Source organism: Chelonoidis abingdonii, chromosome 17 (genome assembly GCF_003597395.2).
Source record: "Chelonoidis abingdonii isolate Lonesome George chromosome 17, CheloAbing_2.0, whole genome shotgun sequence".
Classification (NCBI taxonomy): domain Eukaryota; kingdom Metazoa; phylum Chordata; order Testudines; family Testudinidae; genus Chelonoidis; species Chelonoidis abingdonii.
Window position 1 is genome coordinate 39,723,054 of NC_133785.1, and position 26,411 is coordinate 39,749,464.

The 26,411-nt window shown below is 40.7% G+C and overlaps 1 protein-coding gene across 3 annotated transcripts in view; it reads left to right on the plus strand.

Moving 5' to 3' along the window:
* CFAP20DC (CFAP20 domain containing) overlaps positions 1-26,411 on the plus strand; it is a 219,341-nt gene that overhangs the window by 187,356 nt on the left and 5,574 nt on the right. For all 3 annotated transcript variants that reach the window (XM_032781822.2, XM_032781824.2, XM_032781825.2), the window contains one exon: positions 21,426-21,517. In XM_032781822.2, the coding sequence (XP_032637713.1) occupies positions 21,426-21,517 (92 nt within the window). The remainder of the gene's footprint in view (positions 1-21,425; positions 21,518-26,411) is intronic.

Sequence of the window (26,411 nt, forward strand, 5' to 3'; positions counted from 1 at the left end):
TATGAAGTGCATGGGACTACTCTTGAAGATTACTCAAAAGCATCGGCTAGTGCACTTGGCAGCTATCTGCATTCTTGGTGGCATATTACAGCAGTTATTTGTTAGCAGGCCTGGGTTCCTATTCTCTTTCATGTGTACATCAGGGTGTTGACTTTGGTCTACAAAAGCCATAGATAGCTTGGGACCTGCTTACCTATCCCAACTCCCCAGATATAAATGCCAGGTAGCTTGTATGTGGGCATTCTGGGTGCAAGGCCCTTAATTCTGGAACTGATTTCTCTCTCTGGTCTGACAGCACTCAAGTGTTCTATCTTTAGGGCATGGCTCATGGTCCACCTCTTTTTTCAGGCTTTTTCCCAAGGGAAGGCTGAGTAGTTCATTTGTTAAAAGTCATTGTTACAGTATATGAACTGTTGTGCATATGCTCAAACACTTTAGTGTCAGGTGCATTTTATATACTGAAAAACTTAATGAACTCCTTTATGATAAACATAAGATAAACATTTTTAACATACCAGGTCAGGTTAATATGTTCAAGAAAGTTAGTTTGTGTTTTATATACAGATTCAAAGTCAAATTTTCTGGGCAAAAATTACTACCAGCTTTTGTACCGCTGTTTAATCTATCACACAGTAATCTTTAATTTTTTTACAAAATCATTTTTGACAAATGTGGGCAATCAAAATACCTGTAAAATACCTGACTTGCAACTGTCTCATAAATTCAGTATCCCTGCTGAGCTCCCAGAAAGGCGTTATCGGGCTGTAAACATAGAAGACGACAACATTTTGAGGTCAGCTTGCATCAGGATATAAAAACTGGAGAAGATGTATGTAATGCAGGAGTATTTTATAGCCTGTGAGTGAAAAATCATGATTCACATTGTTACATTTTATTTGAAGATGGAAAACTTAGAAATGTTGTTCACCGTGGAGGAAAGGGGGACAAGTAAATGAGAAGGGAGATAAAACTGATGGTGATTCTAAAATGAGTGAACTCCTGAACTATTCTTTAAAACCAGTTTTAACAAGAAAAAATGTGTATGTAACCTATGTAGAGAGGAGGCAAGTCATTTTACTTACCAAGTCTTTCAAATGAAAAATATAACACACCCCTAACTCCCAAAATTGTTATAAATAAATACAGCGATTGGGTCTTCTGACAATCCGGGATCTTCTGTTTTCATGTAGGCTGACCCTGGGTATTCCATTGGCAATTAAATAAAGCCTTTAGTTATATTGCATAACCAGTTATTTCAGCATCCGTGACATTGAGCACGTACACAACTTCAAATAAGAGAAAAAACTTGACAATTACTGCGTCTGTTAGACTCACACGCTGTCGTTGGTTCAGTGACATAATACACTTCACAATGATGTTTGGCCTCTGATCTGCGATTGTTCCTTTACGATGTCTTCCCAGTCTCAATCTCACTGACTTCTGTAAAATTACAGGAAAACGTATTGAGATCCAACCCACAGATTCAAACTGGGTTATTCCTGGCAGCTCTATCTGCTCCCTACAGAGTTGAGGGGGAGGATATGTGTGGATCTGACAGGTGCTCTGCCAGGGCCATGCTTTGTGTCTCAATAACATACATATTCACACAAACACAAGCACCCGATTTACTTAATTCTAAGCTTGCTTCTTAGAATAACAAGACCAAGGCAGCAGCCTTTGAGGCTAATAGCAAACTTCCCTATCCCTTTAACTATGGCCCATTGCTATATTTAAAAAAATAGTTATGTTCCTTCTTGGGATTAAGAACTTTAGAGATACTTCAACATATAACTGCTGCAGACCAATAAGGTCCAACTAACCTCTAAAATTACAGGAAACTGTATTGAGATCCAACCACAGATTCAGTCTGGGTTAACCCTGGCAGTTCTCTTTTCTCCCAGCTGGGCTGGATCTGACTGGAGCTCAACATGACCGACAGTTTTGTATCCCTAACAGCGCTCATTATTGATTGGCCAGGAGCATCCCGCTTCTAACTAAAGGCAGGAGGCTAGGGGGGTGGGATGGGATGGGATATGTACACAAGCAGGCGTGTCTGCCCTTGAAGAAGTCTTCCACATCAGCTTCAGAACAGCTACTGAGCATGGTTAACAACTTGCACTCCCTCTAGTGTGCTGAAACAGCAACTCCTTTGTATCCCTCTGTTGGGGAATGTTTCGGTATCAGCTCAGAGCAAGTAGAAATGGCAGCTGTGATTACAGCAAAAAGTTTTTGGCTGAACACCATGAAATAAGAAAAAGAAAAGGAGGCTACATCTGGACAGTTGGGAATGATCTAAATCCTCCTCCACAGGCAGGAACTGTTGCAGAGAAGCAGGTAACAGAATATTTGACAAATGGATCTATGCTGTGTAGATTAGCAGGTGTGAATGATATCCACCGTAACATATTGAGACAATCACCACAAGCAGTTTCTTTCTGAATAGTCAGGGACCACTGAGGAGGCACCAAATGACTGGGGGAAAGCGTGGGGGGAAATGATATTCATCAAATACAGAGAAAACGACCACGGCAGTTACTATCCAGTAAATTTAGCTTCTATCCCTAACCAAGTTTAAGGAACAGATATGAAAAGAAAACCTCTAAAAGATAATGGCACTGAGAGCAATCAACAGAAAGGGCTAGAGCTAGACTCACTTTCCAGGGGTTCCACAGAGCCCAGCTCAGAAAGCCACCCTGGAATATTGGTACCGTGACACCAGCACCCCCAGACTGTGCTCCTTCACGGGGTCCAGAACCTGACAGCACAGTGAGCCTGGTTGGCTGGGAGGGCCAGGGCCAGGCCCACACGGAGATATGCTGGATTCCAAGCCTGAGCCAGGCAGTTTCCATAAGTGGGACTCCTGTGACGTACTGGCTGGATTTTAAAGTTCTCCCACAGCTGATCCCAAAGAGGAAGGCAGTGACATTGCTGCCACTACCCTCACCTAGGAGTGATATCTCCTTCTAGTGCAGAGGGCTGCAGATTGCCACCCACCTTGCATACAGCTGATACTGCTTCATCCTCCATCAGCTTCATGTGGCATGGAAGGTTTGAAAGTTTTATAAAAAGAAACACTAAATGAAGAGAAATATTGTACCGGGCTGTAAAACCTGGCACAGCTCTCAAGAAGGCACTGTGAGCCAAGCTGCAGGCACTGTATGGATAGACTTTTTCACGTTTCTACAGACTCTTTTCAAAAAACCTGTTCTTTCCAAAAAAGAGCTGATTTTCTGTCATTTTTTTATTAAAGTTGAGAACAATTGCTATAAACACTGGCTCTCCCTGGGACTCACCAGTTATCACAACATTGGCATGGTGCCACACTAGGCTCTTCCCAAGCCACTGCTGAAATTTATGCACTGAAGTTCAAGCAGCTGGTTTCCCAAGTAACTGCATAAACAAGCTAAGACAGAACATAAATATTTCAGCACTTAAACAGGGCTTCCTGTAATAAGAAACCTATTTTATACCTCAGTAATCTCATACAAAAGATGCACAGCCAGATTTTCAGTCAGGCTTCAGACTTTGCACCTGTCCAAAATAAATAAACAAATGTACCCACAGTAAACTGTGGGCACAGATATTTGCAGTTAGATGTCTACCTGCTTTGGATTGTGGGTGCAGCATGAAACGCCAGCACTTAAAATCTGACCCATGCTATATGAGAGAGTTCTCTGGTGACCAGACAGCAAATGTGAAAAATGGGGACGAGGGTGGGGAGTAATAGGAGCCTAGATAAGAAAACGACCCAAAGATTGGGACTGTCCCTATACAATCGGGACATCTGGTCACCCTATCTCTGATCATATTATACTCTATTCCCAGATAATAATATCTGGTAACTGTAGGTAAGGTGGCTGGTCCATATCAGTGAATTGTGGGTATCGCTCCTTTAAAAAGCATGTATGTGAAAAACTAGAGCAAAAACTAGAATGTTCGAGAACCAGGAATGTAGGAGTGAGGGTTCCACTTCTCAAGCAAGGCAGTGAGACATTCTCAGATAACTACCCCAGCTTTCACTCTGCCCCAGTATGGACCAAACAGTCACGCTGACAGCTGAACACTGTAATCCCAATAAAACTGCAAGATTTAGGAAGTTTAATCCCCAAAATCCTAAACAGAATTGTCAGTCTCCCAAAGACCATGCTTAGGCTGTTCGGGGAGGGCGAGGGAGCTGACAAATTTCCCTACACTAGTTGGGATCTCCTGGAGTTAATAAAGCTCCCATTGAGTGGGAGTGATTTTGAAGGCCTCTTCCATGCCCCTACTAAGGCTTAGGGGTGGGGTAAGGGCTCTGACCCCTAAAGATCCCAACAAGTCCAGCAGAGTCTGCGGGAGGAATTGGAATGCCTTTTCACTATGCTCCCACCTCCCCTCCTCTTTGCTTCACTGCTCTCCTTCCTGCTCCACGGCTCTTCCCGCTCAAACTCCCTGTTCTCCCCAGCCTACCAATCCACTTTCCTGCAGACAGTTGCTATGGAAAGTAACTCGTTTGTAATTACTCTGTTGACTTTATAGTATTCAGTCCTACCCTCCAATATGTGGAGATGAAGGCACAGTGACTGACTGAGTAAAATAAGCGGCAGTTGCATTCAGTAGCACAGCACCCACAATGTGTTTCCTCTTTACTAGTACGTCTTGTGTTCATTTTGGCTTTGTTTGCGAACTGTTTAGAAAAAAGAAAAAATGAAAACTAACCAAGGGTCTAAAACCCTTAAGAACTTATAAAGTATTTACTAAAATACCTAACTGGAAATGGATGATGCTATCCAGGCCAGCATTTCGTTTAGATTTCTATTTTATCTATAAAAAGTGTCCTTGCTGTGCTATGGTTGAAATTCTTTATAGCTTTGCCACTTGTGGTTGTGATATAAACATCCTTCTATCTATAACTGGCTGATAAGGGCCTGCAGTCTTTGACAAATGATTAATAGCCACTGAGCTCAGTTCACATTGGTTCAGTATAGGCTGACTGACGCAAGCTGTCCTGTCATCATAACCTACATGTATTACTGATCACGATGTCATCATTTTTCTTTCCTTTACAATCCCAAATATTTTTTTGCAACCAGTAAGCATGATGTTTTCTCTCTTTTGGTGAACGAATCTTTTCAAACAGAAACAGATAAAGTGTACAGATCAATAAATTACCAAACAGAGGTTACATTGTATATCAGTTTCAATTGTTTAATGTTATAATAAAATCTCAATTGATATGAAATTTGTACCATCCAGAATTATTTTTTGTTTCAATGACTTGCAAATCAGAACATATTAAGAGATTAACAACTTCAAAGGTTTAGAAAAAAGTTATGTGCTTCTTCCGGAACATAGCAGAACCAAAATCCTTAATTAATACTTAATCACAGCATATGATTTTCTAATTTTTGTTATGTCTGTCTACAGTGGGTAAGGTAATGAATCATAAAAATGGATAAGCTGCCTGCTGAATTCATTTTTTAGCTTAGTTTCAACTTTGAGGCCCAGAGGCTCAAATAAATGTATGATGTTGAAATCTTAACTAGAGAAACTTTTAGGAAACACATTTGCTCACTCCACCGTAAATTTAGTCAGACTGGGAGGGGGGGCACTCCAGCTACCTGCAGAGGAAGAACAATCTAGTGATTAAATCCCACAGTAATGATAATCAGGAGATCTAGTTCTTCCCCTGACTCTGCCAGACTTCTTGTGTGATTTTGGATAAATCACTTTACCTGGTGGCCCTGGTTTCCTCATATGCAAGACGCGAATAATAAAAGTTACTTCACAGAGTTATGGTGAAGCTAAATATATTTAATGGAGATCCTCAAAAAGAAGTCACTTGAGTACAAAGTATTTATTATGGTTTATCTGATACATCCTATCAATAATGTTGTGGCATTGCCATATGTTAACTGCAGTTTTGATTATACAACCCAATTTTTGAGTTTATAATTCAATACAAAAATGAATTCTGGCGTGAACTGTTCCCACTCCATCACAGTAGCAGTAAGGTAGCTCAGAGATCAGCAGATAAGTGTTTTTTACAAGTATGTAAAATAAAGGAGGAAATCAGACTGCTTATACTCAACTAACACATCTTTCAGTGCATGACTCCTGCCGACCCTCTTTGTTTAACCTGACTCAGGCTACGTCTAGACTACCCGAAGTATCGGCGGGTTAAAATCGATTGCTCGGGGATCGATTCCGGAACTCCACCAACCGCAACGGAGTTCCGGAATCGACAGGGGGAGCCACGGACATCGATCCCGCGCAGTGAGGACGGGTGAGTAATCCGATCTTAGATATTCGACTTCAGCTACGTAGTTGCGTATCTAAGATCGATTTCCCCCCGTAGCGTAGACCAGCCCTCAGTAAGCATGTGGCTTCTTCTCAGTTTCCTTTAACTAAATCTCTCTTTTACAGAGTTCTCTTCACAGGCATTCAGCATTTCCACAGGCATTCAGGATCTGCCCTTATCAGACAGCCTGAAATTGGTAATGGACATGCAAGATTCTGCTGCCTGGGTGCAAACTCCATGTATTGTCTTGAAAGTAAAGCCTAAGGGCTCATTAAGTGCTGAGATTGCAATTCAAGCACACTTGTTTACCCCAGCAAATGAAAACCAAACAGACCAGTCCCTGTTGTGCACTCACTGTTGGTTTGTACCCTTAATCTTGCTGCATCGTTCAAACTTCCTTAAAATACAGTGCAGTCACAAAAGGATTGTACATATATATTTGCACTATAACAGAATTTCACTAATCTACGTGCTGCCGAATTCATACATAAACAATGGCTGTCTCACCCTCTTTCAAGCGCAGATTTAATAGCAAAATAGCTCAAGGTTGAAAGTGTAAGTTAAAAAAATGAGTGCAGCAATACGATCAAAGAAGCATATTCATTTTTATGATTCATTACAAGAGCAAAGTCATACAACTTCATTGCTTTTACCAAACAGACAACATTACATTATGAAGTATTATAAAACTACACTGCAGCCATCAAAATAAGCAAATGGGAATAATGTATCACAGAATGTACTTTGCTTTTTCATTAGGCTTGTTCACTTACTCACTCATTCACAAAATTCAGTAATTTACAGTGAGTCTCCCAGTTGTTAATCTGAATTAGTGAAATTCTGTTGCACTTGTCAGGCCACAGTATGTACCAAAGGTACCGTGATAATAAATGTGGGTTATAGAGACCACACCTTATTAAAAACTACCTTAGAAAGTTGTGATAATGCTGGAGAAACAGCTGGCTACCAAGGGCTTCTCAAGAACCTGGTGACCTACAGGTATAGAACATGTGAGCAAATCCTGGTGAAAAACACATGGCTTCCCATTGTCTGAGGCTATATTCTCTCAGTATTCCACTTCCCCTCCTCCTCTGGAAGTTTTGACCAAGATTTGTCAGGCTTCCCCAGCTGGAGTATTCAAAATTACTTTACCGTGGAATCCACCTTTTGCATACCATGTGCAGCGGAAGTATCATCTTTTAATCTTGTCTCCTACACTCCAGAAAGCAAGTACGTGTATGTTGCTTCCTGCCTTTTCATACCTCTAAATAAGCCAGACCAATATCATAGAAGATTAGGGTTGGAAGAGACCTCAGGAGGTATCTAGTCCAACCCCCTGCTCAAAGCAGGACCAACCCCAACTAAATCATCCCAGACAGGGCTTTGTCAAACCTGACCTTAAAAACCTCTAAGGAAGGAGATTCCACCACCTCCCTAGGGAACCCATTCCAGTGCTTCACCACCTTCCTAGTGAAAAAGTTTTTTCCTAAGATCCAACTAAACTCCACATTGCAACTTCAAAACCATTGCTCCTTGTTCTGTCACTGGTACCACTGAGAACGGCCGAGCTCCGTCCTCTTTGGACCCCCTTTCAGGTAGTTGAAAGCAGCTATCAAATCCCCCTCATTCTTCTCTTCTGCAAGACTAAATAATCTGCTAAATAATAAATAAGCAATCAGGTTGGTCAGGCATGACTTGCCCTTGGTGAATCCATGTTGACTGTTCCTGATCACCTCCTCTCCTCCAAGTGCTCAGAATTGATTCCTTGAGGACCTGCTCCATGATTTTTCCAGAGACAGAGGTGAGGCTGACAGTCTGTAGTTCCCCAGATTCTCTTCTTTCCTTTTTTTTTAATGATGGGCATGATATTTGCCTTTTTGCCATCGTCTGGGTCCTCCCCCGATCACCAGCAGTTTTCAAAGTATGGCCAATGGCTCTGCAAATCACATTGGCCAACACCCTCAGCACCGTCAGGTGCATTACATCCAGCTCTATGGACTTGGGCATGTCCAGCTTTTCTAAGTAGTCCTTAGAATCATAGAATATCGGGGTTGGAAGGGACCTCAGGAGGTCATCTAGTCCAACCCCTGCTCAAAGCAGAAACCAATTCCCAACTAAATCATCCCAGCAGGGCTTTGTCACACCTGTGTATGGTATGACCCCATCTGGACCTTAGTGTGTCCAAAAAATGGGTACCGCATGAATTCCTCTAAGCTTAATTACCAGCTTAGATTTGATAGGCTGCCACCACCAGGACTTTAGTGCCTGGTACACTCTGGTTCCCCAAAACCTTCCCAGGGGACCCCCGGACCCAAACCTCTTGAGTCTCAAACAAAGGGAAATAAACAATTCCCCCTCCTCCTTTCTTCCTCCCAGATCCTCCCCTCCCTGAGTACCACTAGGAGATCACTGTGATTCAAACTCCTTGAATCTTAAAACAGAGAGGAATGTCACCTTTCCCCCTCCTCTTTTCCCCTCACCAAGAGGCAATACAGATTCAAGCTCCATGAATCTAAAACACAGAGGAATTCCACCTTCCTCCCTCCCTTCCCTCCTTTCTCCCACAAATTCCCTGGTGAGTACAGACTCAACTCCCTTGAGCCTTAACAAGGGAAGAAATCAATCAGGTCTTTTAAAAAAAAAGAAAAGCTTTTAATAAAAGAGAAAAAGTAAAAATTGTCTCTGTAAAATCAGTTGGAAATTGTTACAGGGTCTTTCAGCTTATAGACACTAGAGAGAAGCCTCCCCCCAGCATGAATTCAAATTAAAATCCTTCCAGAAAAATACAAGTTAAAATCCCTCCAGCCAAATACACATTTGCAAATAGAGAAAACAATCAAAAGACTAAAACCACCTTATCTACCTAGTACTTACTATTCTGAACATATAAAACACTGTATCAGAGAGATTGGAGAGAAACCTGGTTGCATGTCTGGTCACTCTCAGAACCCAGAGAGAACAATGAACAAACAAACAACACAAAACAAAGACTTCACTCCACCGAGATTTGAAAGTATCTTGTCTCCTGATTGGTCCTCTGGTCAGGTATAGGTAAAAGAGACATTAATCCTTAACTATCTGTTTATGACAACCTGACCTTAAAAACCTCTAAGGAAGGAGATTCCACCACCTCCCTAGTAAGCCATTCCCGTGCTTCACCACCCTCCTAGTGAAAAAGTTTTTCCAACCTTGACCCTGATTATGAGCAATATCCTGGATCCTTTGTGCTGCTCCAGTGGCTGACTGCCCTACTGAGGAAGACCCACTGCCTGAGGGAAATTTATCCAATAGTAAAGTACCCCTTGGGGCTGCTCAAACTTGCACAAGGGGCTCACCTGGCTCCTGGCAGCCCGAGATCACAGGAGATCCAAAGGATGCATAAACCTGAACTCAGCTACAGCCCAGAATCAGCACTCTTAACAATTTCTACCCCCTTTCCCTGCTCCTGCCTTTCTTCTAGCATCAGCCTCCTCTCTGTCCCTTCACTACCCACTGTCCATTGCTGCGGTGAGGCCTTTCTCCTGCGCAGCTCCTGTCTACTCTGAAACCTGTCTAGACACACTTTTCTCTATCCCTCTGCTGCCACCCCATTGCTTCAGAACTGCAGCTTGACATGTAACGTTGTCTGCCTTGCTGAGACCTCTTCAATTCTTCACCTCACTGCTATTTGGTACTTATGTCTGTGAAACATTTGGACACACAGTTGATCTGTCTGCAAGACACTGTCAAAGTGAAGCTGTACTTCATTGTTTCAGTAACTAGTTGTACCCTAAACAGCTTATTCTGATAGATTAGCCTCTTATTATGCCACTAAAACAGTGTGGAGGTGTCAACACTCTGAGCTATATCTCCAGAGATCTACAGTAGGTTGAAGAGTGACCTCTCACTTCTCAAGACATTGTTAAGTTCAGTCATGTCATCAAGTTGACACTCCTAGGTTCCACTGAGATCTGGCTGCTCGCAATACACAGGCATCTTTCTAGCAAAATAAGCCCATTGTTAGCCTTGCAACATAAGAGTGTCCTGGGGCGTGTAGGGGTGGGATTAATGGGGTTTCTTTGAGACTCCATTGAAGCAGACTGCCAGGCAGCCAAAGCAGAGCAAGAATTCACTTACATCCTGATCCTGAAGTTGTCTCCGCACAGACATAAGGGTCACCCACACAGAAACAGTTACAGGATTAGGGTCCTACATCTCTCTTTCCAGGATGGTATCAGTCTCATGTAACTTCCAAAGTTCACTTCCCTTTTAGAAAAGCTATTAATTTTTATAATTTTCTATTTTTTTTTTAGAATGGTAAATTATGCATCTGCTCTGCTACACAAAAGAATTTATTACTCAGGATTCCTTTGTAGTTATCATATTGTTATTGAAAAAGCTTGCTACTTTTAAAAGCAGATTACACTGCATAAGCATAATTTTTGCTACACTCTTAAATTTACAGCTTCACTTTATACTGTTGTTATATCAAAATAAAACCAGGCCAGTGTAATTATATGCCAAAAGTCCAATGTTGTCTTGAATGTATTTGTTTAAATGATTCCTCTCACAGAGAAAGAAAAGTAATTTTCAGATTTGGTTTTCAGCAGCACACCTGTTAACTCATTTGATTATATTCATGTTAAAGTTATTGTTCCAGTGAGCTGTACTTGTCCATTGATTTTTAAAAGCCTCTAGCTCCCTTGTCATCCATTAAGAATAAATGAGACGCAGTCTATGGAACAGGACGGCAGAATCCTGCTGGGAGTTGACTGTTTGAGAGAAAGCAAACGATGTTAGCCTCAACAAGACTAGTTAGAAGGCGTTTTAAGAATTGATAAAACATTAAAATGTCATTCTTAAAATGAAGGGTTTGCTTATGTTCAGCCTTTTAGCTTTATAAACCCCCCACTAATTGACACTTTGTTAAATGTTTGGGCATTTGAACTAGCAGGCAAGTGAATGCAATTGATGACAGTGGATAATTGATATGCTTTATTACCATCTATTTGACTGAGATTAAATGTGAATATGCAGGAATTTTGCCAAGTAACTGATTTCCCTTTAAAAAATTCCTTACTGCAAGTTATACAGCCAATACACTGATAAACAAATGAATCAAAGTTAACAACGAAGAAAGGGCATCATATTGTTAGTTAAATTATGTAATAAAATGTTGTTTTTCTCTGTTGGCATCGTATATAATGCCAAAAGAGCAGTGAACACCAAGTCTGAAATCTAGCCAGCAAATCACCAGTATAATCAAATGGAATTTTCGTCTTTAAGTAAAATTGCAATTTAGCTCCTACTTAACTTAAAACATGATGGGAGTTGTGCATACTTTCTTAAGGAAGCTCTGACCACCGAACAGCAAGATCTATTAATTATTAAATGATTATTAACCTGCAAGTCAGGTCTTTCACTACTGTTTTCAGCCTAATGTAAATGAATATGCATGTGTTCTTTTTGCTTTTAATAAACTGCTAAAATATATCCATCGACAGCTGACATTGAAAGAAAATCCTGTTAGTTTAATAGGCTAGATTCTCAACTGCTGTAAGCCAGCTGATGTCAGTGTACCACCGCCTATTTACAGTGTTTGCACCAGCTGAGATCTAGCTCCCTGTGTAGAATTCATGACTGCTTTCCTCTCTCTGGTCCTGATTCGGCTTCCATGGAAGCCAATGGAAAGATACTTTAATAGGAGCCGAATTAAGGATCTCCATGTACAATCTCACTTGTACATTTGTCGACCTCTTCTTTAATTAGTCAGTCATCAAAAATTAAATTAGTCAGGTTTAAAAATAAAATCTCTTTGCTGCCTTTAGGATTACTGAGCATTTAGTTGGCCATGTAACAGACTGACAATATCCTGACCAAACCTTATGGAATTTAGATAAACTTTATTGAATTAAATTAAACCTTATTGAATTAGTCTGAATACCTTTGGGGTCCATTTTGTTAAAAATGCAGTTGTGTATGTGTCATTGTGGCACTGCATGCACCTTCTCTTCTCTAGTAGGAGGGGGCATGCTAATTTGCTGCCTCCCTAATCAACATTTTGAAGCCACCTCCTGGAGAAATGTGCATATACTAATTCATACTGGATTCTCCAGCGACTAACAGACAAAGAAAGGGTTTTGGATAAATAGCCTGGTTTTAAACTGTTGTGGGGCCTTTTCTTCCTGATCCAGCAAATAGACAGGACCCCTGGTCCATGGAGGGCCCCAGTCCTCGGGGTATAGTAAGGACTGGGGGCTTGTTCTGAGCTGAAGCTTTGATGAGCTCATGAGCGCAGTGGGCCCCCCCGGGGGTGGAGGGTTGAAGCACTGATCCTACCATGTTAGGGTTGGGGTCCATTCTGGTAAGCTTGTCAATGTGTGTACTTTCTTTTATCGTTTTTAATATGTTTTCTTTGTAGTACCTTTTACCTTAAGAATAAATTAGGCTTCAATAGGAAGTGCTATGTGGTAATTTACATCTGTAGCAATTACACCTGTTAACTGTCTCTAAAGAGAAAGCCAGCAGGTGTCTTTGGGCAACCTGTCTGTGCTGGGAATTAGACAGTAAAGTCAATAAGCTTGCAACCTGGAAATACCCCAGTCAGAAGGGAGAGGAATGCAGTCTCCACCCAAGACAGGCAACAGCTGGGGATCTGGAAGCCCAAGATTGGGTGCCCTGTCTGGTCCACTGAGGGGAATTACAGGTGCAGTTGCCCTGATCTGAACTGTGACCGGCTGGATTTGCTGAAGTGGTGGATAGCAGGAAAGAGGCAAGACCAAGAGCTTGTGACATTCTGTAAATTTGCTTGTGATTTTCTAAATCTTTGTGCTAGCAAAATAAAAAGTTCCAGTAAGGCATACAGTAAATGAAGATATTATATATTAGAGATAGAATGAATCTGTCACTTTGACGGATTGTGAGGCAAAGAACAGATTAACAGATTACTCATAGTCAGAATGCAGCTCCCTGTGAAAAATGTGCAGGAAATGATAAGTGTTGGTTTGTGCTGATTTAATGATATTTTAAAACTACAATAACATTCTAGGAGAGTAATAAAATACAGCTCGTGCCTTGCATTTTTTAATCATCAACGTATTGCCAGTTTGACCTTAAAATAATTGTGATATTTCTTTTTCAAATATATCTTTCAAGTCATACAAACTTGTACTGCAAAATAAACATTTGACATACCAACATATGTATTTTAGTCCTGTTTAAGCATTCTATTAAGAAGTGCGCTTGAAAATCTTTTGCCTTAATTTGTGCGTATGAATATACTATGTATCTTTGTAGGTAATGCATCCTATTATTCTTCAGCACATTCTCTCTATTATCCATCGTAGAAATGTTGTTTTCTGACCTGGAGTTGAGAAAAAATGAACAGCTCTCTCAATTAGGAATTTGTTTATAAACACTATTGAATTTCTCATGGTTTTATGGCATTTTTGATTTAAGTAATTGTGAGAATGTTCAAAGAGCAAAACTGAAGTGTTTTTCGAGGCAGTAATGGACAGTTTAAGACTAAGATGACTGCAGCATTATGACTGACATACCTGATGGCAGTAACTGAAATTTGATTTCAACATTTTGTATCCCCAGAACAGATATAAGATGAACCACAAGTTACATACTCAGCACAAGCATCTTCTCTTGTTGTTCATTGTTAATGGACTTCAGAGCTCCTACAGTCACTGTAAAACTAGTTTTGAAGAGCACACATTTGTTATTTTAATGGAACTGTTACCATAAAACAAGATGACTTCTCCAGCTACATGTGCATTATACATTACAATGTAAAGCCCCAGTCATCTAAATGCTTACACATGTGCTTAACATTATGCACGTGAGAAATCCCATATACCAAGTGCTTATGGATACTAACCACAGATGTAGACATTTTGTTTCTGTATGTCTTCAAAATATTTTTGTAGCTTTGGCCCACAAATTGGGGTGTTTTGACCTCATGTAGAGTAGTGAAATTATTCATTGCCAATAAGTTACTCGACAAATTCAGCCCTTTTCATCTGCTTGTGAATCATTCATGAACCTGTCCTCATCTGTTGTTCCTAAATATTCATGAAATAGTTAATGCAATTAAATATCGGCCTATCAGTTCTTCCTACATAAGTCCTCTTCAACTATTTACTGTTCATTATTGTCAGTGTCTGATTGGTCACATAAGTCAAATGATATTTTTTCTGCTTCTTGATTGGACAACTCAGTTTTTTTGCACAGAAGAATAATCAATAGCACAAAATAAATAACACACTTTCTGTTTGGATTTTGAGATAAATGTGCTAAAACTTATATAAAGTTTGGGCTTTACAATAATTTTGAGCAAATAAAGTAGTTTTCTGAATACTCATAAAAACAAATAACCATGGAACAAATATGCCAATATTCATTCACAAATGTACTTATTAATTATTATTTTTTTATTATTTGACTAGCTCCAGCCTCACGACTATGCAAATCAGGGTATGAAGCTATGATGATCTGGGAAATCTGTCTGTACAATTTCTGAATTCTGGTTGATTCTGTGAGGTGGTTGTTATGATGTTGCTGTATCAGCCACTGCCTCTCTATCTGTTTTGTATCCACCATTGCTGACAAAGTTTAAGCACATCCCTCCCTGACCAGGTACAATGGTGGGTCATTAGAACTGAGCAACTGCCTATCCAGAGTGAAGCACCATGGGACAATGGGTTAGCTGGAGCCTAGGTGAAGTTACTTCCTCCTGCTTGTCTGTAGTGAGGGGAGAGTGGAATGTGGAAAGTTCCCAACAAAACAAAGAGACAGAGGCAACAAAGCAGGCATTTAAAAAAGACACGCAGAATTACCAAGGAAGCTTTGGGCAGGAGAGAGGAAGGGGACAGATTAGTCAGAGAAAGCTGGCTGGTGAGAGGAAGTTCCACATTTCAGAACACAGACCACATGCTGCAGCAGAAGGATCCCGAATGCCACTAGACAGCTCTGCCCTAGCCCAAAGAATGCTTTGGAGTGGTGAGGAAACTGAGGCAGGAAAATGTTTGTTTGAAGGTTTATTTTTGTATAGATATTCAGTGCAAGGTCATGTATTTAGGGATTAATAATAAGAATTTTAGTTATAAATTGGGGACACATCAGTTGGAAGCAACAGAGGAGGAGAAGGACCTTGGAGTATTGGTTGATCACAGGATGACTATAAGCCGCCAATGTGATATGGCCATTAAAAAGGTAATGGCTGGTTTTAGATGCATCAGGCGAGGTTTCCAGCCAAAGATAAGGAGGTGTTAGTACCGTGTGTATAAGGCACTGGTGAGCCTCATTTGGAATACTGTGTGCAGTTCTGGTCTCCCAAGTTTAAGAAGGTGAATTCAAGACTGGACAGGTTCAAGCGGGCTACTAAGATGATCAAGAGATGGAAAACCTGTCTTATGAAAGGAGACTCAAAGAGCTTGGCTTGTTTAACTAACCAAAAAGAAGTTGAGGGGGGATATGCTTGCTCTTATAAATATTCAGAGGGATTAATGTTAGGGACGGAGGAGAATTATTTAAGCTTAGTACCAATGTAGACACAAGAACAAATGGGTATAAACTGGACACTAGGAAGTTTAGACTTGAAATTAGATGAAGGTTTCTAACCATTAGAGGAGTGAAGTTCTGGAACAGCCTTCCAGGGGAGTATGTGGGGCAAAAAGACATATCTGGCTTCAGACTAAGCTTGATAAGTTTATGGAAGGGATGGTATAATGGATAGCCTAATTTGGAAATTTATCTTGATTATGCAGGTAATTATGCCCAGTGGTCTGTGATGGGATGTGGATGGGATGGGATCTGAGTTACTACAGAGAATTCTCTCCTGAGTGCTGGCTGGTGAGTCTTGCCCACGTGCTCAGGTTTAGCTGATCGCCAGATTTGGGGTCGGGAAGGAATTTTTCCTCCGGGGCAGATTGGCAGAGACCCTGGAGGTTTTTCACTTCCTCTGCAGCGTGGGGCATGGGTCACTTGTGGTGGTTTCTCTGCAGCTTGAGGTCTTCAAACCACAATTTGAAGACTTCAATAACTCAGACATAGGTTAGGGGTTGTTGTAGAAGTGGATGGGTAGGGTTCTGTGGCCTGCTTTGTGCAGGAGGTCAGACTAGATGATCATATTGGTCCCTTCTGACCTTAAAGTCTATAAGTCTATATTCCTCAGGTGATTAAATAAAGAAAAATGGTGTCAGAATCCTGTGCAAAGTGTCTGCGTTTTGTGTTGGACCGTTGCATGTACCCTTGGAGAGTTACCCTTTGGACCCAGAATGTTCACACAGCTGGAGTTCTGGGAGAGGTTGTGTTTAAGCTACAGGGGAGGGGGTCAGCAGTGGTTCCAGGGGCTGGGCAGTGGGCATCATGGTTGCAGCTCTCAGGAGGGGTTGCTAAACAGAGAGTGCACACCCCAAGTGTGTCTAAAGACCCAGGACAACAGCAGAGTCTAGTCTCAGTTCAGATTCTGGAGGTTTAAAACACACAGGATCCAGCAGTTTTATCCCCTCACAGCAAGCAGTCTGGTGAGTGTCCAGGAGGGGGAGTTCATCCAGATCTGTCCACATTGCGTGAAATAGGTACCTGTTAGAGCACACAAACAGGGTCTACATGGGACTGTTAACTTTACAAATCACACCCCTGTGGTGCGCTTTGCCACACTGTGCTGGCAAGCTCTAACATTTCAAGAAGGAACCTGCAGTGCTCCTGAATTCTGCTGTTGCTAGCAATTTATTGTTATGGTGACAATTGTGATATGCTACTGTTACTGTTACTGTCATTGTATCCATGCTAGTTATAAAGTATTGGCAAGGTTTCCCAAGCATACTTTACTGATCGTCACAATTTGTTGCAAAGATTAATTAAGTTTGTCACATAGCTATAACAGAATCTGTTTACAGAAATACAAATGATTATGTTCATTTTTAAATGCTGCTCAACTGTCTTGTGATTTTCAATATATTATAATTACTTCTTGAATATATAAGACAGATTTTCTGATGCAAATATTGGAGGAAAAAAGAAATGAGATGGTAAAATTGTATAGTGCATGCTGTTACGTAGCTTGACATGAAAAATAAGTTACAGAATAACTGTAAGAATCTTAGTGCCAAAGTCAGTGCTAAACCTAACTTTGAATGTTTATGAAAACTGCCTCTTCTGGGCCTTCACATAATGTGACTCACAGTGTCAAAGAGTGTACTGTTTAGCATTCAACTTTGTTATCAAGAAAGCCAGAGATAGGTCCTGGCATGTTGATCGTATTGATTACAGCTTGAGGTCTTGATAACAGCGTAAACAAAGGGTGTCGCTAATTAAGCAAAATGCTTGATTAGTTTTTCTGTTTTGAGGAGATAAACTGGCTTCTTTAAGAAATTCACCCTAAAACGATTCTTTCTTCTGTCAGTGTAAGAGGAAGGATAAATTAGACATGCAGCCCGCAGTCTACATTGCTAAGCAGTCTAATGACCAGTTATCTGCTGGACTTTTTATTTTATACAAAGATATCAAAAAGATTTCAACAAGGAACGTTGTAAAATTGTAGCTCACTTGTACTCCCTCCCGCTCACACACACATTCTCTCTTAGGTGCTTCCTTGAAAGCTGGGCCCCAAGACGTTACAAGTTTCATGTGTGCCTAATGCCTGTCTTGACTGCTTGAGCAAAGCATCTGTCAGCATCTCCACTAGAAACTCACTTTTTAGAGGTTTATCCATCAATTAAAAATCTTTGCTTTCTTCTGAAAGTTGGCAGACAAGATCTTAGCACAGATATGAATTTTGTTTACCAGTTTTGGAAAAGGTTGGGTTGGTCATGTGTGGAAATATGAGATCCGTTTTTAACATGCATTTGTTTGAATGGCTTCAACTTTAAAAGTAACGTTTGGCCAACAAGAAGTCCATAATATTAAACTGAAAAGAAAAAAAAAATAAAAGAGCCAAGATGTTGCAGTTTAAAAATTGGCCATTGCACCAGCATGGTATATTAATAGGCACCTGCTGGATGTATTGTCTTTCAGATGAAACACAGGCTAGTCCTCTCTCTCTCTCTGGATCTGACCCACCACTCTTCCTTAAAGGTTTTGTGGGGGGGGGGGTTGCTGGTATAGGGTATTAACACGCATGTTCCAGCAAAACATTACATTTTATATTCTTTCAATTCCCCCTGTAATTTCTCATGGAGCTTGTCTTCACTCAAAACACAATGATGTTTGAATGTGATTGTGAAGAGTCAAGTTAGCTGTCATGATGCTTGATTGTAACTGACCACACAGCATGAATCTGGTCAAATCTGAGATTAAACATCATGTCAGCTAATTATGATTAAACCCTGGTCCCAGCAGTAGCACAAAAACTCAAGAACTTGTGCTCAAGGTAGATAATACCAGAAATGCAAATTGCAGCAACGGAAGTGTTTTTAACTGTGACTCTGTGCGTTACAGTGCACTCACTTACTGCACTGGCATTCTGCGACACTTTGGACACTTGGGTAGAACTGGATACTCTTTAGGGTGTTTTGGAGAATGTGTGTGGAGAGTGGTCATGAGCGTGGACTGGTCCTCATGGCCAGTGGCTGAGTGGTAGCGAGGACTAGTTGTGAAGCTGGTCATCTAGGGGCAAATACAAGGATGGTATAAAAGAACATTTCAAATTTTATTTTGTACATATTAAAATGATGGAAAATTCAATAGCTCTCTCTCTTTAAATCCTCTGTCGTACGTGGTGAAGTTCTGCCCCAGCAGTTGTGTTTTCTGAGATGGAAAATTAGGTTTTTTCATCTTGGCTGCAAAAGAGCAGGTGTATGTCCCCAGATTCACCCCAGATTGGTGTACATACCAGCAGCAGATGATGTGGAAGCAATAACATGCACCAGCAGCACAAGAACCAACTGACAGAAGGAAAGCAAAAGGCGTATTTTAGCAGCCACAGCATCCAACTGAGCTATGCCAGGTTTCTGTTTCAGAAATAAATCCTAGTCTGTGTTATCTCAGGTTGGCATGGATTTGCAGAAAGCCCTGTAAGCACCAGTATCATACATATTTATTATGTGCCAGATCATGGGCCCCAAGCTGGCAGCAGAAAGTAGTGAAAAGCCAGCAGATCTGGCTGGCTTCATGAGCATTCCCCTAACCCAGAGGAATCCTCCTCTTCCTGGCCTCCAGCATAGAGATGTGCCCAGGACATCCCTGTGTCTGGCTGCTGGAACAGCCCATGGGGAGCATGACCAATACTGTATTAGTTACAGCAGCCCTGAAATTGCTCTGACATATGCCAGAAACCCACCCAGTCGTAAGCCAGCCCCAGCATGAGGCAAACATAAGGGTGGCACCTTTAAAGGCACCTTTGTCCCTTCCCTCCCTCCCCCACCGCCTTCAGTTTTGCACTGAGCACAGCTTGACCCTACAAGAAGGATCTAGATTTATGTCTGGAAACATGGCCTTAATCTAATAAAGTAGGATTCTTTACCAAGGTCCACATCTGGATTCCATGTTCAAATGTCAAGGCTTTTAATGCATTTAAGGCGAGCTCATGGTTTATGTGGAAGTTTTGACAAATACCAGAGATCTGCAGTAAAAACTGATGGGCCAGTTTACTCGTGGCTGTTTTTCCATATTGAAACATGGCCCCCTAGTGGTGTGCAGGAGCCGGTTTGATTGACAGTGTAATGTGAAAGAACTGCCCTGGTAACCGGAGCATGCTGATGCTGCAACTTCTGCCCAAATGCTGTTGGTGAAAAAGTCTGCAGCTCAGTCTGCAAACAAAAAACATATTTCCCTAAAGGTCTGTTTATTCTCCATTACCTGAAATATGATGCTTTCCGTCATACCACGTTCAGCTGCAACAAATGGAGTGCAGTACAGGAACAACTGGATTTTGTATGAACACATGATAACATGAAAGTCATTTCACAAAGCTTTAGAAAATACAAAGTGAAACAAAGGCATAAAAAGAAGGTCAATTTAAATAAGGGATAAATTAGCCATCTGTGGATTATCTGGCCCAGACTCCCTTCTTAATTACAGCAGGCCCACCAAATCTTGTTCTTTACTGAACCAAAACACCACTGCAGCAGCTGGGTCCAGGAGGAGTCTTTCTCCATGGTCTCCTAACTCTATATATTCAGCCAATAAAATGTGTTCTTAATTGAACTCTGCATTCCTTAGCTCTGTAGTAATTCTACAAAAAGGTATCCTAGTGAATGTATGGGTACGAATTACTGTTTGTACTGCAGTAGCACCGAGGGGCTTCAAGCCCACTGTGGTAAGCATGGGACCAACACAACAAAAAGCTGGGCCCTGCCCAGAAAAGCATAACGTTTTACTGTGATTGTGCTACTATGCTGTCTTCTCTCTCCCTCTGCCATCATGGATTGTAGGTAATAAGACTTACGCTACTGTTGTACAATTTTCTCATTTATAGGGGTCTGGTACATGTTATAACAATGCAGTAAATAAAAACAAATGTTCCTTTGGAAATCATGTGTAAATATGTGTATGTATATAATTATTCAAGTATATTCATAGAATGAACTAACTGTGTTGCAGTTTAATATAAACCTGCAATTTACTGCCATATAGGAATTTTTCTGTCTGCTATAATGAGAGAAACAAAATAAAACGTTGTTAGAAAATGCTCCATTAGCCAGAAAGTCCATGAGAAGCCTTTATAGATGTGTTGTTATGAATGTGTTTTAATGTGTATTTGTCTGTGATTATGAAATTCCATTATACAGCATGTTAACTGTGCTTATTTCATTAGTTTTGGTTTAGTACTTGGTGTTAGCAGTATCTCAAAATGCAATGCACATAAAATGGGCAATTTTAAAATAGAGGTGGGTTTTCTTCTTGTTCAGATATTTTCTGTTATAGTTAAATGCCTGTATTCATGAATGTGTTTACTTGAAGGAAAATTACTTTGAGCTTTAGGGCTCACTGTAGAACTGCTTAGAGATTTCTACCTAGTTTTGCTACTAAGCACACCTTAATTTTCAAACTTTTGAAGGTGCTGCTATTGAGTTTATTGAATGTGAACAGCACGTAATTTATTTTGTTTCACCAGACTGAAGATGTTTATGAAAAGTTTTAAACCTAATTGTGAGATTTAGTGAGGAACAAAACAGCTTTGTTTAGAATGACTGACGTTTGGATTCATCTTTTTCAGAGACTGGTTAAATGTGTTCAGCCCCCCCATAATTCTTCCAAGCCAAGAGCTAGCAAAGCATATTGAATCTTCAGCAAGTCTAAATATTCCAGGTAGGAATTTATAAAGATGACACAGTGAGGAGAATGTGTAATGATTTACGAATTGTAACAGAGAAGTATTGCTCAATATTGTTCTCACATGGCTGTTAAATGCTGACTTCTGCACGAAGTCAATGTGGTCATTTGGTTGCACTTCCATGGAACTAGATTCTGGTCTGACCCTTTTAAGTCCTCTGATTCTTACTGTCGGCTCAGGCTGGTAGAGTCAGACAGGAAGCACTTTCTGTCTCTGCTAAGTGGAGAATTCATTTGCATAGTGACTGTTGTCTGCCAATCAAGAGCGGTATGGATTAGCATATGGAAGGAAATGCATCCTGTTCATTTTGAAAGAAGGCGCTGGTGCTGGGGGAGAAGGAGGTAGGAATGGAGAGTCCATGAGGGGAGATGTGTAAACGTAAGGCTGCAGCCTTTACTCATGCAGGAAATCCCTATACACAAGAATAGCTCCACTGAATTAAATGGAACTACTCTAATGAGTGAGAATTGTTTATGTGAGTCAAGATTTCAGATCATGTCCTAAATGAAAGCTTGGTGTGGCTCTTGAGCACTGTTGAACAATGTTGAGTCATCACCTAAAATGATAGCAGCACCCATGTGTGAAGGTTCTTTGCTGGATGTAGGTCTGGTCCTAGACCAAATGGTGCTCCCAGCGAGAAGCGTCTTTGGTGCCCACGCTCCATTTGTTAAACTGTTGAATACCTTATTTGTAATGCATTGGTAGCCTATTTCACGACTTTGATGCACAATTTGCATGCATAATTTATCCCTGTCATAGACTCTGTAAAATTTGCCTCTTGCTGCAAACTAGATTGCAACTGAGCTTTTCACTTCCTATACTGAGCTCCTGAAGGCTTCTTCAGGGTCATCTTTTATTTTCTACAGGGGAAAACAGACAGTATTAGGGAGAGCAAAAGTCTGTGTTCCACAGTCGTGGAAAGTCATCAAACATTACATGTCAAATATAGCAAAAGAAGTAGCAGTATTTCTTTTATATTGCTGCACAGACAGGGGTTTGACAGATACCTCTGGCGTCTCATTAAACATGTCCTTTATTAGTTGCTACTTACACTCTTCAAATCTTAAAACACAAGTACACTTTCACAATTACACAATAAAACAAGGTTCACAATATCGCAGCTGGGCTCTCACTTCGTTCTTATGCCTCACTGACTGACTAGCGATGGCCCGTCCCTTAGATACCAGCGAGGGTATGGCTGACAACATTCTAGGAGGTTTGAGGAAAATGTAGTGCTCAGAAAGCCTGGAAGGTTCCATGAAATTCTACAAAGGTCCAGAACATTCTAGAAGGTTAGTGAAAAATGAATCCACATACGGAATACCTGAAACATGTTACTTCAAACATTCTATTTTCTCTTTTGTCGCTAACAACAAAAACAGGACTCCGAGCCTGGCATCCCTAAGTCTGGCCCTGGGTGGAGGATGACAAAGAACGTGTCCTGAAACAGGACAGTGAACAACAATAGAATTAAAATAAATACATCTCTTTCTACAAAGGTTCTTTTTTCTTTTCTGCTACCCTAGGAATAGACTAGGTTCCTACGTTTTTCACCAGGTACAGAGAATTCAGTGTGAGATCTCATAAATCTCAGCTGTGTATTTTGGCTGCCCAAGGGATGAACATGTCTCAGTGATTTACTGTCTAAAATAGATTATGCCCCTCAAACTGGGCATCTTTTCATAGGTGTACATTTGTAATTGTTTATGACAGCAAAATAGAACTCTACTGTCAAGAGGGGACCTTGCTTTGAAGAATCGAATAATATGTTATGTTAAGTGGCTTAAATAAACCAAAGAGAATGGGACAGTAATCCTTGAGTTAAAAGCATGTTAGACATACATTTCTGATAGGGGCCTGTGATGATTGTTGATGTCAGTATTATATAATCCAAAACTTGATGCAGTAACCCTAGAATTTCCATAAGGATGAAAATTGAAATATTTAGTTCAGAAATTGGCGCTGAAGCATATTTGCTAATTTGTTGTTTTTTCCTTATTATTCTCACTAGAATCTCTGATCAAGGTAATTTGTGAAATGCTCATCAATTAACTTGCTTTAATGATAAAATATCATGTGTGTGTCTGTCGATGGTAGTGTTTAAATGTACTTGTAGCCATCTTGAGTGGACAAACCCCTTACAGCTGGAAAAAAGAGACAAAGTTTGACCTGTAAGTGGTAACTGGGTGTTTGCAGTACTTTGTGTGAAAGACATTATTCAAAAATGTCCTATTCTGTTATAAACCTGTTAGAGCTTTAGTGCAATGCATGTTTTTTTCCCTTAATCCCTTAACTCAGGTTCACTGACAGAAGAACTGCATGCTACTACTTACCCTTAAATTCCTGAACTGCTTGGTGAATGGGATCAGAACGTTCATACCAACAACCTATGCTCTCCAATCTTTATTTTAAACAACATATTAGATTAGAAAACTAACTATTAAACTATCTTGGGAGGTTGCACAAATAGCAATGGCCAGCCTTCAAGAATTTATGACTCTGAAATCATGAATACCCAAGTGCCAAAGATAACAAAATCATATCAGTAATGAACACCTGTAATTATTTATTACTCATACAAAATATCCTTGTCATCTTTTATATACTTCTTTAACCGTATCCTAAAACAAAAAAGTTAATATAATTTTGCTCATGTTAATAAAAGATTTGGCAGATATTCTTTATTTTGGGCATAATGCCAGGGAAATACCCAAATGGCCAATATTCTATAAAAACCACTTCACTTTAAAGTTTACAATTACATTCTTAAGCTTGTTCTCCTTTAGAAACATATCCAGAGATGTATCCAGGTGTCACAAGAAACAGACTTCTAGTCAATAGGGTTGCAGAGATGTAATTGAGAGCAAAATTTGAGCCAATATGCTTGATATCTTTAAAAGTTTTATTTTCCTTTGGTCATTGATGTTTATCATTTAGAATCCATTACATTTTATCTGATATCTTTCATATGACAAAATGGGTAGTAAATGACTCATACATAAAACTCTTTGGAATTTGCCTCTTTTTTCATCAATTTACTTACCTTAACTGCTCATAAAAGAGAATTCTAAGGCCCATGTTAAACAGTCTTGTTGCTCAGGCTGCAACTCTTGGCAATATTTGTAAATTAACTCTGAAGCACATCATTACAATACAGATCTGAGCACCTTGTCTATTGTCAAAGACAAAACATATTGGACAAAACATTAGGGATATTCTGCTAAATGTGCAGCTCGTCTGAGAGTGCGTCCAGTAGAGTTACAACCACAGAGATCAGGTCAAAATTTGGCCCATGTATGCCTTTAGTGATTGTGAACAGTTTTCAGGTACTAAAACCTGGAATACAGTATAACAAAGTTCCTCCTCTACCTTGATGGATCCTATGCTTATTGGTGGATTCGTTCGCCTCAGAGATTCACCATGTGGGTCAGGAATCAGCCCAGAGACCTTTCCTTCTGGTAGAACCCACAGTCCAGGTCAATTCCTCCTGTGTCTGATCAGGAATTGGGTGGTTGGGGGGAACCCGCGCCCACCCTCTACCCTGGGTTCCAGCCCAGGGCCCTGTGGACTGCAGCTGTCTAGAGTGCCTCCTGGAACAGCTGCGCAACAGCTACAACTCCCTGGGCTACTTCCCCATGGCCTCCTCCCAACACCTTCTTTATCCTCATTATAGGACCTTTCTCCTGGTGTCTGATAATGCTTGTACTCCTCACTCTCAGCTCCTAGTGCCTCTTGCTCCCAGGTCCTCACATGCACGCTACAAACTGAAGTGAGGTCCTTTTTAAACTCAGGTGCCCAGATTAGCCAGCCTGTCCTAATTGATTCTACCAGTTTCTTCTCAATCAGTTCTAGGTGTCCTAATTAGCCTGCCTGCCGTAGTTGGTTCCAGCAAGTTCCTGCTTGTTACCCAGGGAAAAGGGATCTACTTAATCTGGGACTAATATATTTTCCTCCTAACAGTCTTCTGTAGCCATCTGGCCTGACCCTGTCACAACAGTGAAAACCTTTTTGTATAAAATAGGAGGCTGTCTTTATACCCATGCTCTAGGCTATGATAACTGTATAAACATGGCAGCCCTACTGTAATGCAAACAATAAATAATGAATTTCTTATGCCTCTGAGTTTAGAGAAGAATTAAGGCCAAATTTTCAGAAATGGCCCCTGAGCACCTCAGTTTTTAGATACCTGACTTCAGACATGTAAAGTGAGCTTGACTCCATTAAAATCAATGGCAAAACTCCCATTGATTTAAATGAGGCAACATTTCATCCTCATTTTCCGAGCTGCTGACCAGCTGGAGATCCTGTTCCCTTCTGTAGGAGATGAGGGAGCTCGGGACCTCTAAAATCTCCCAGTGTGTTTGGATGTGATTGATGTTGTCAGGTAGAGCAGAGAGCCTCTCAATGTGCCGTTGCTGAAGGGTCTAATGACTAGCGTGATTTTGAAATGCCTTGATGTTAAATCTCTTCTGTATTCCTTTTAGTTGTTTACAGTGTTATGGTGCAAGCCGCATGTTCATGACTGATTAAACGATAGTCTGTCGAGCAGTCATCGATACCTGTCATGGCTCATGTAATATGGACATCAGTCAGTACGATCACAGGCTCTGACAATGGCATAGTCAAGAAGATGCCAGTGTTTGGAACATGGGTGTTTCCAAGTGGTCTTATATGTATCCCTCTGTCTAAAGATGATTTTGTGATAGGCAAACCATGTTGCACACATTTGCTGAGGAGAAGAATGACATTAGAGTTAACTTTCCCCAGCCCTTCTTTCCCAGTGGTGTCTCTCCAGAGTTCAGGATGTCACCCATGAAGTCACCTATGAGGATAAGCTTGTGGCTGTGGCAGTGAGAACTTCATCAAGAG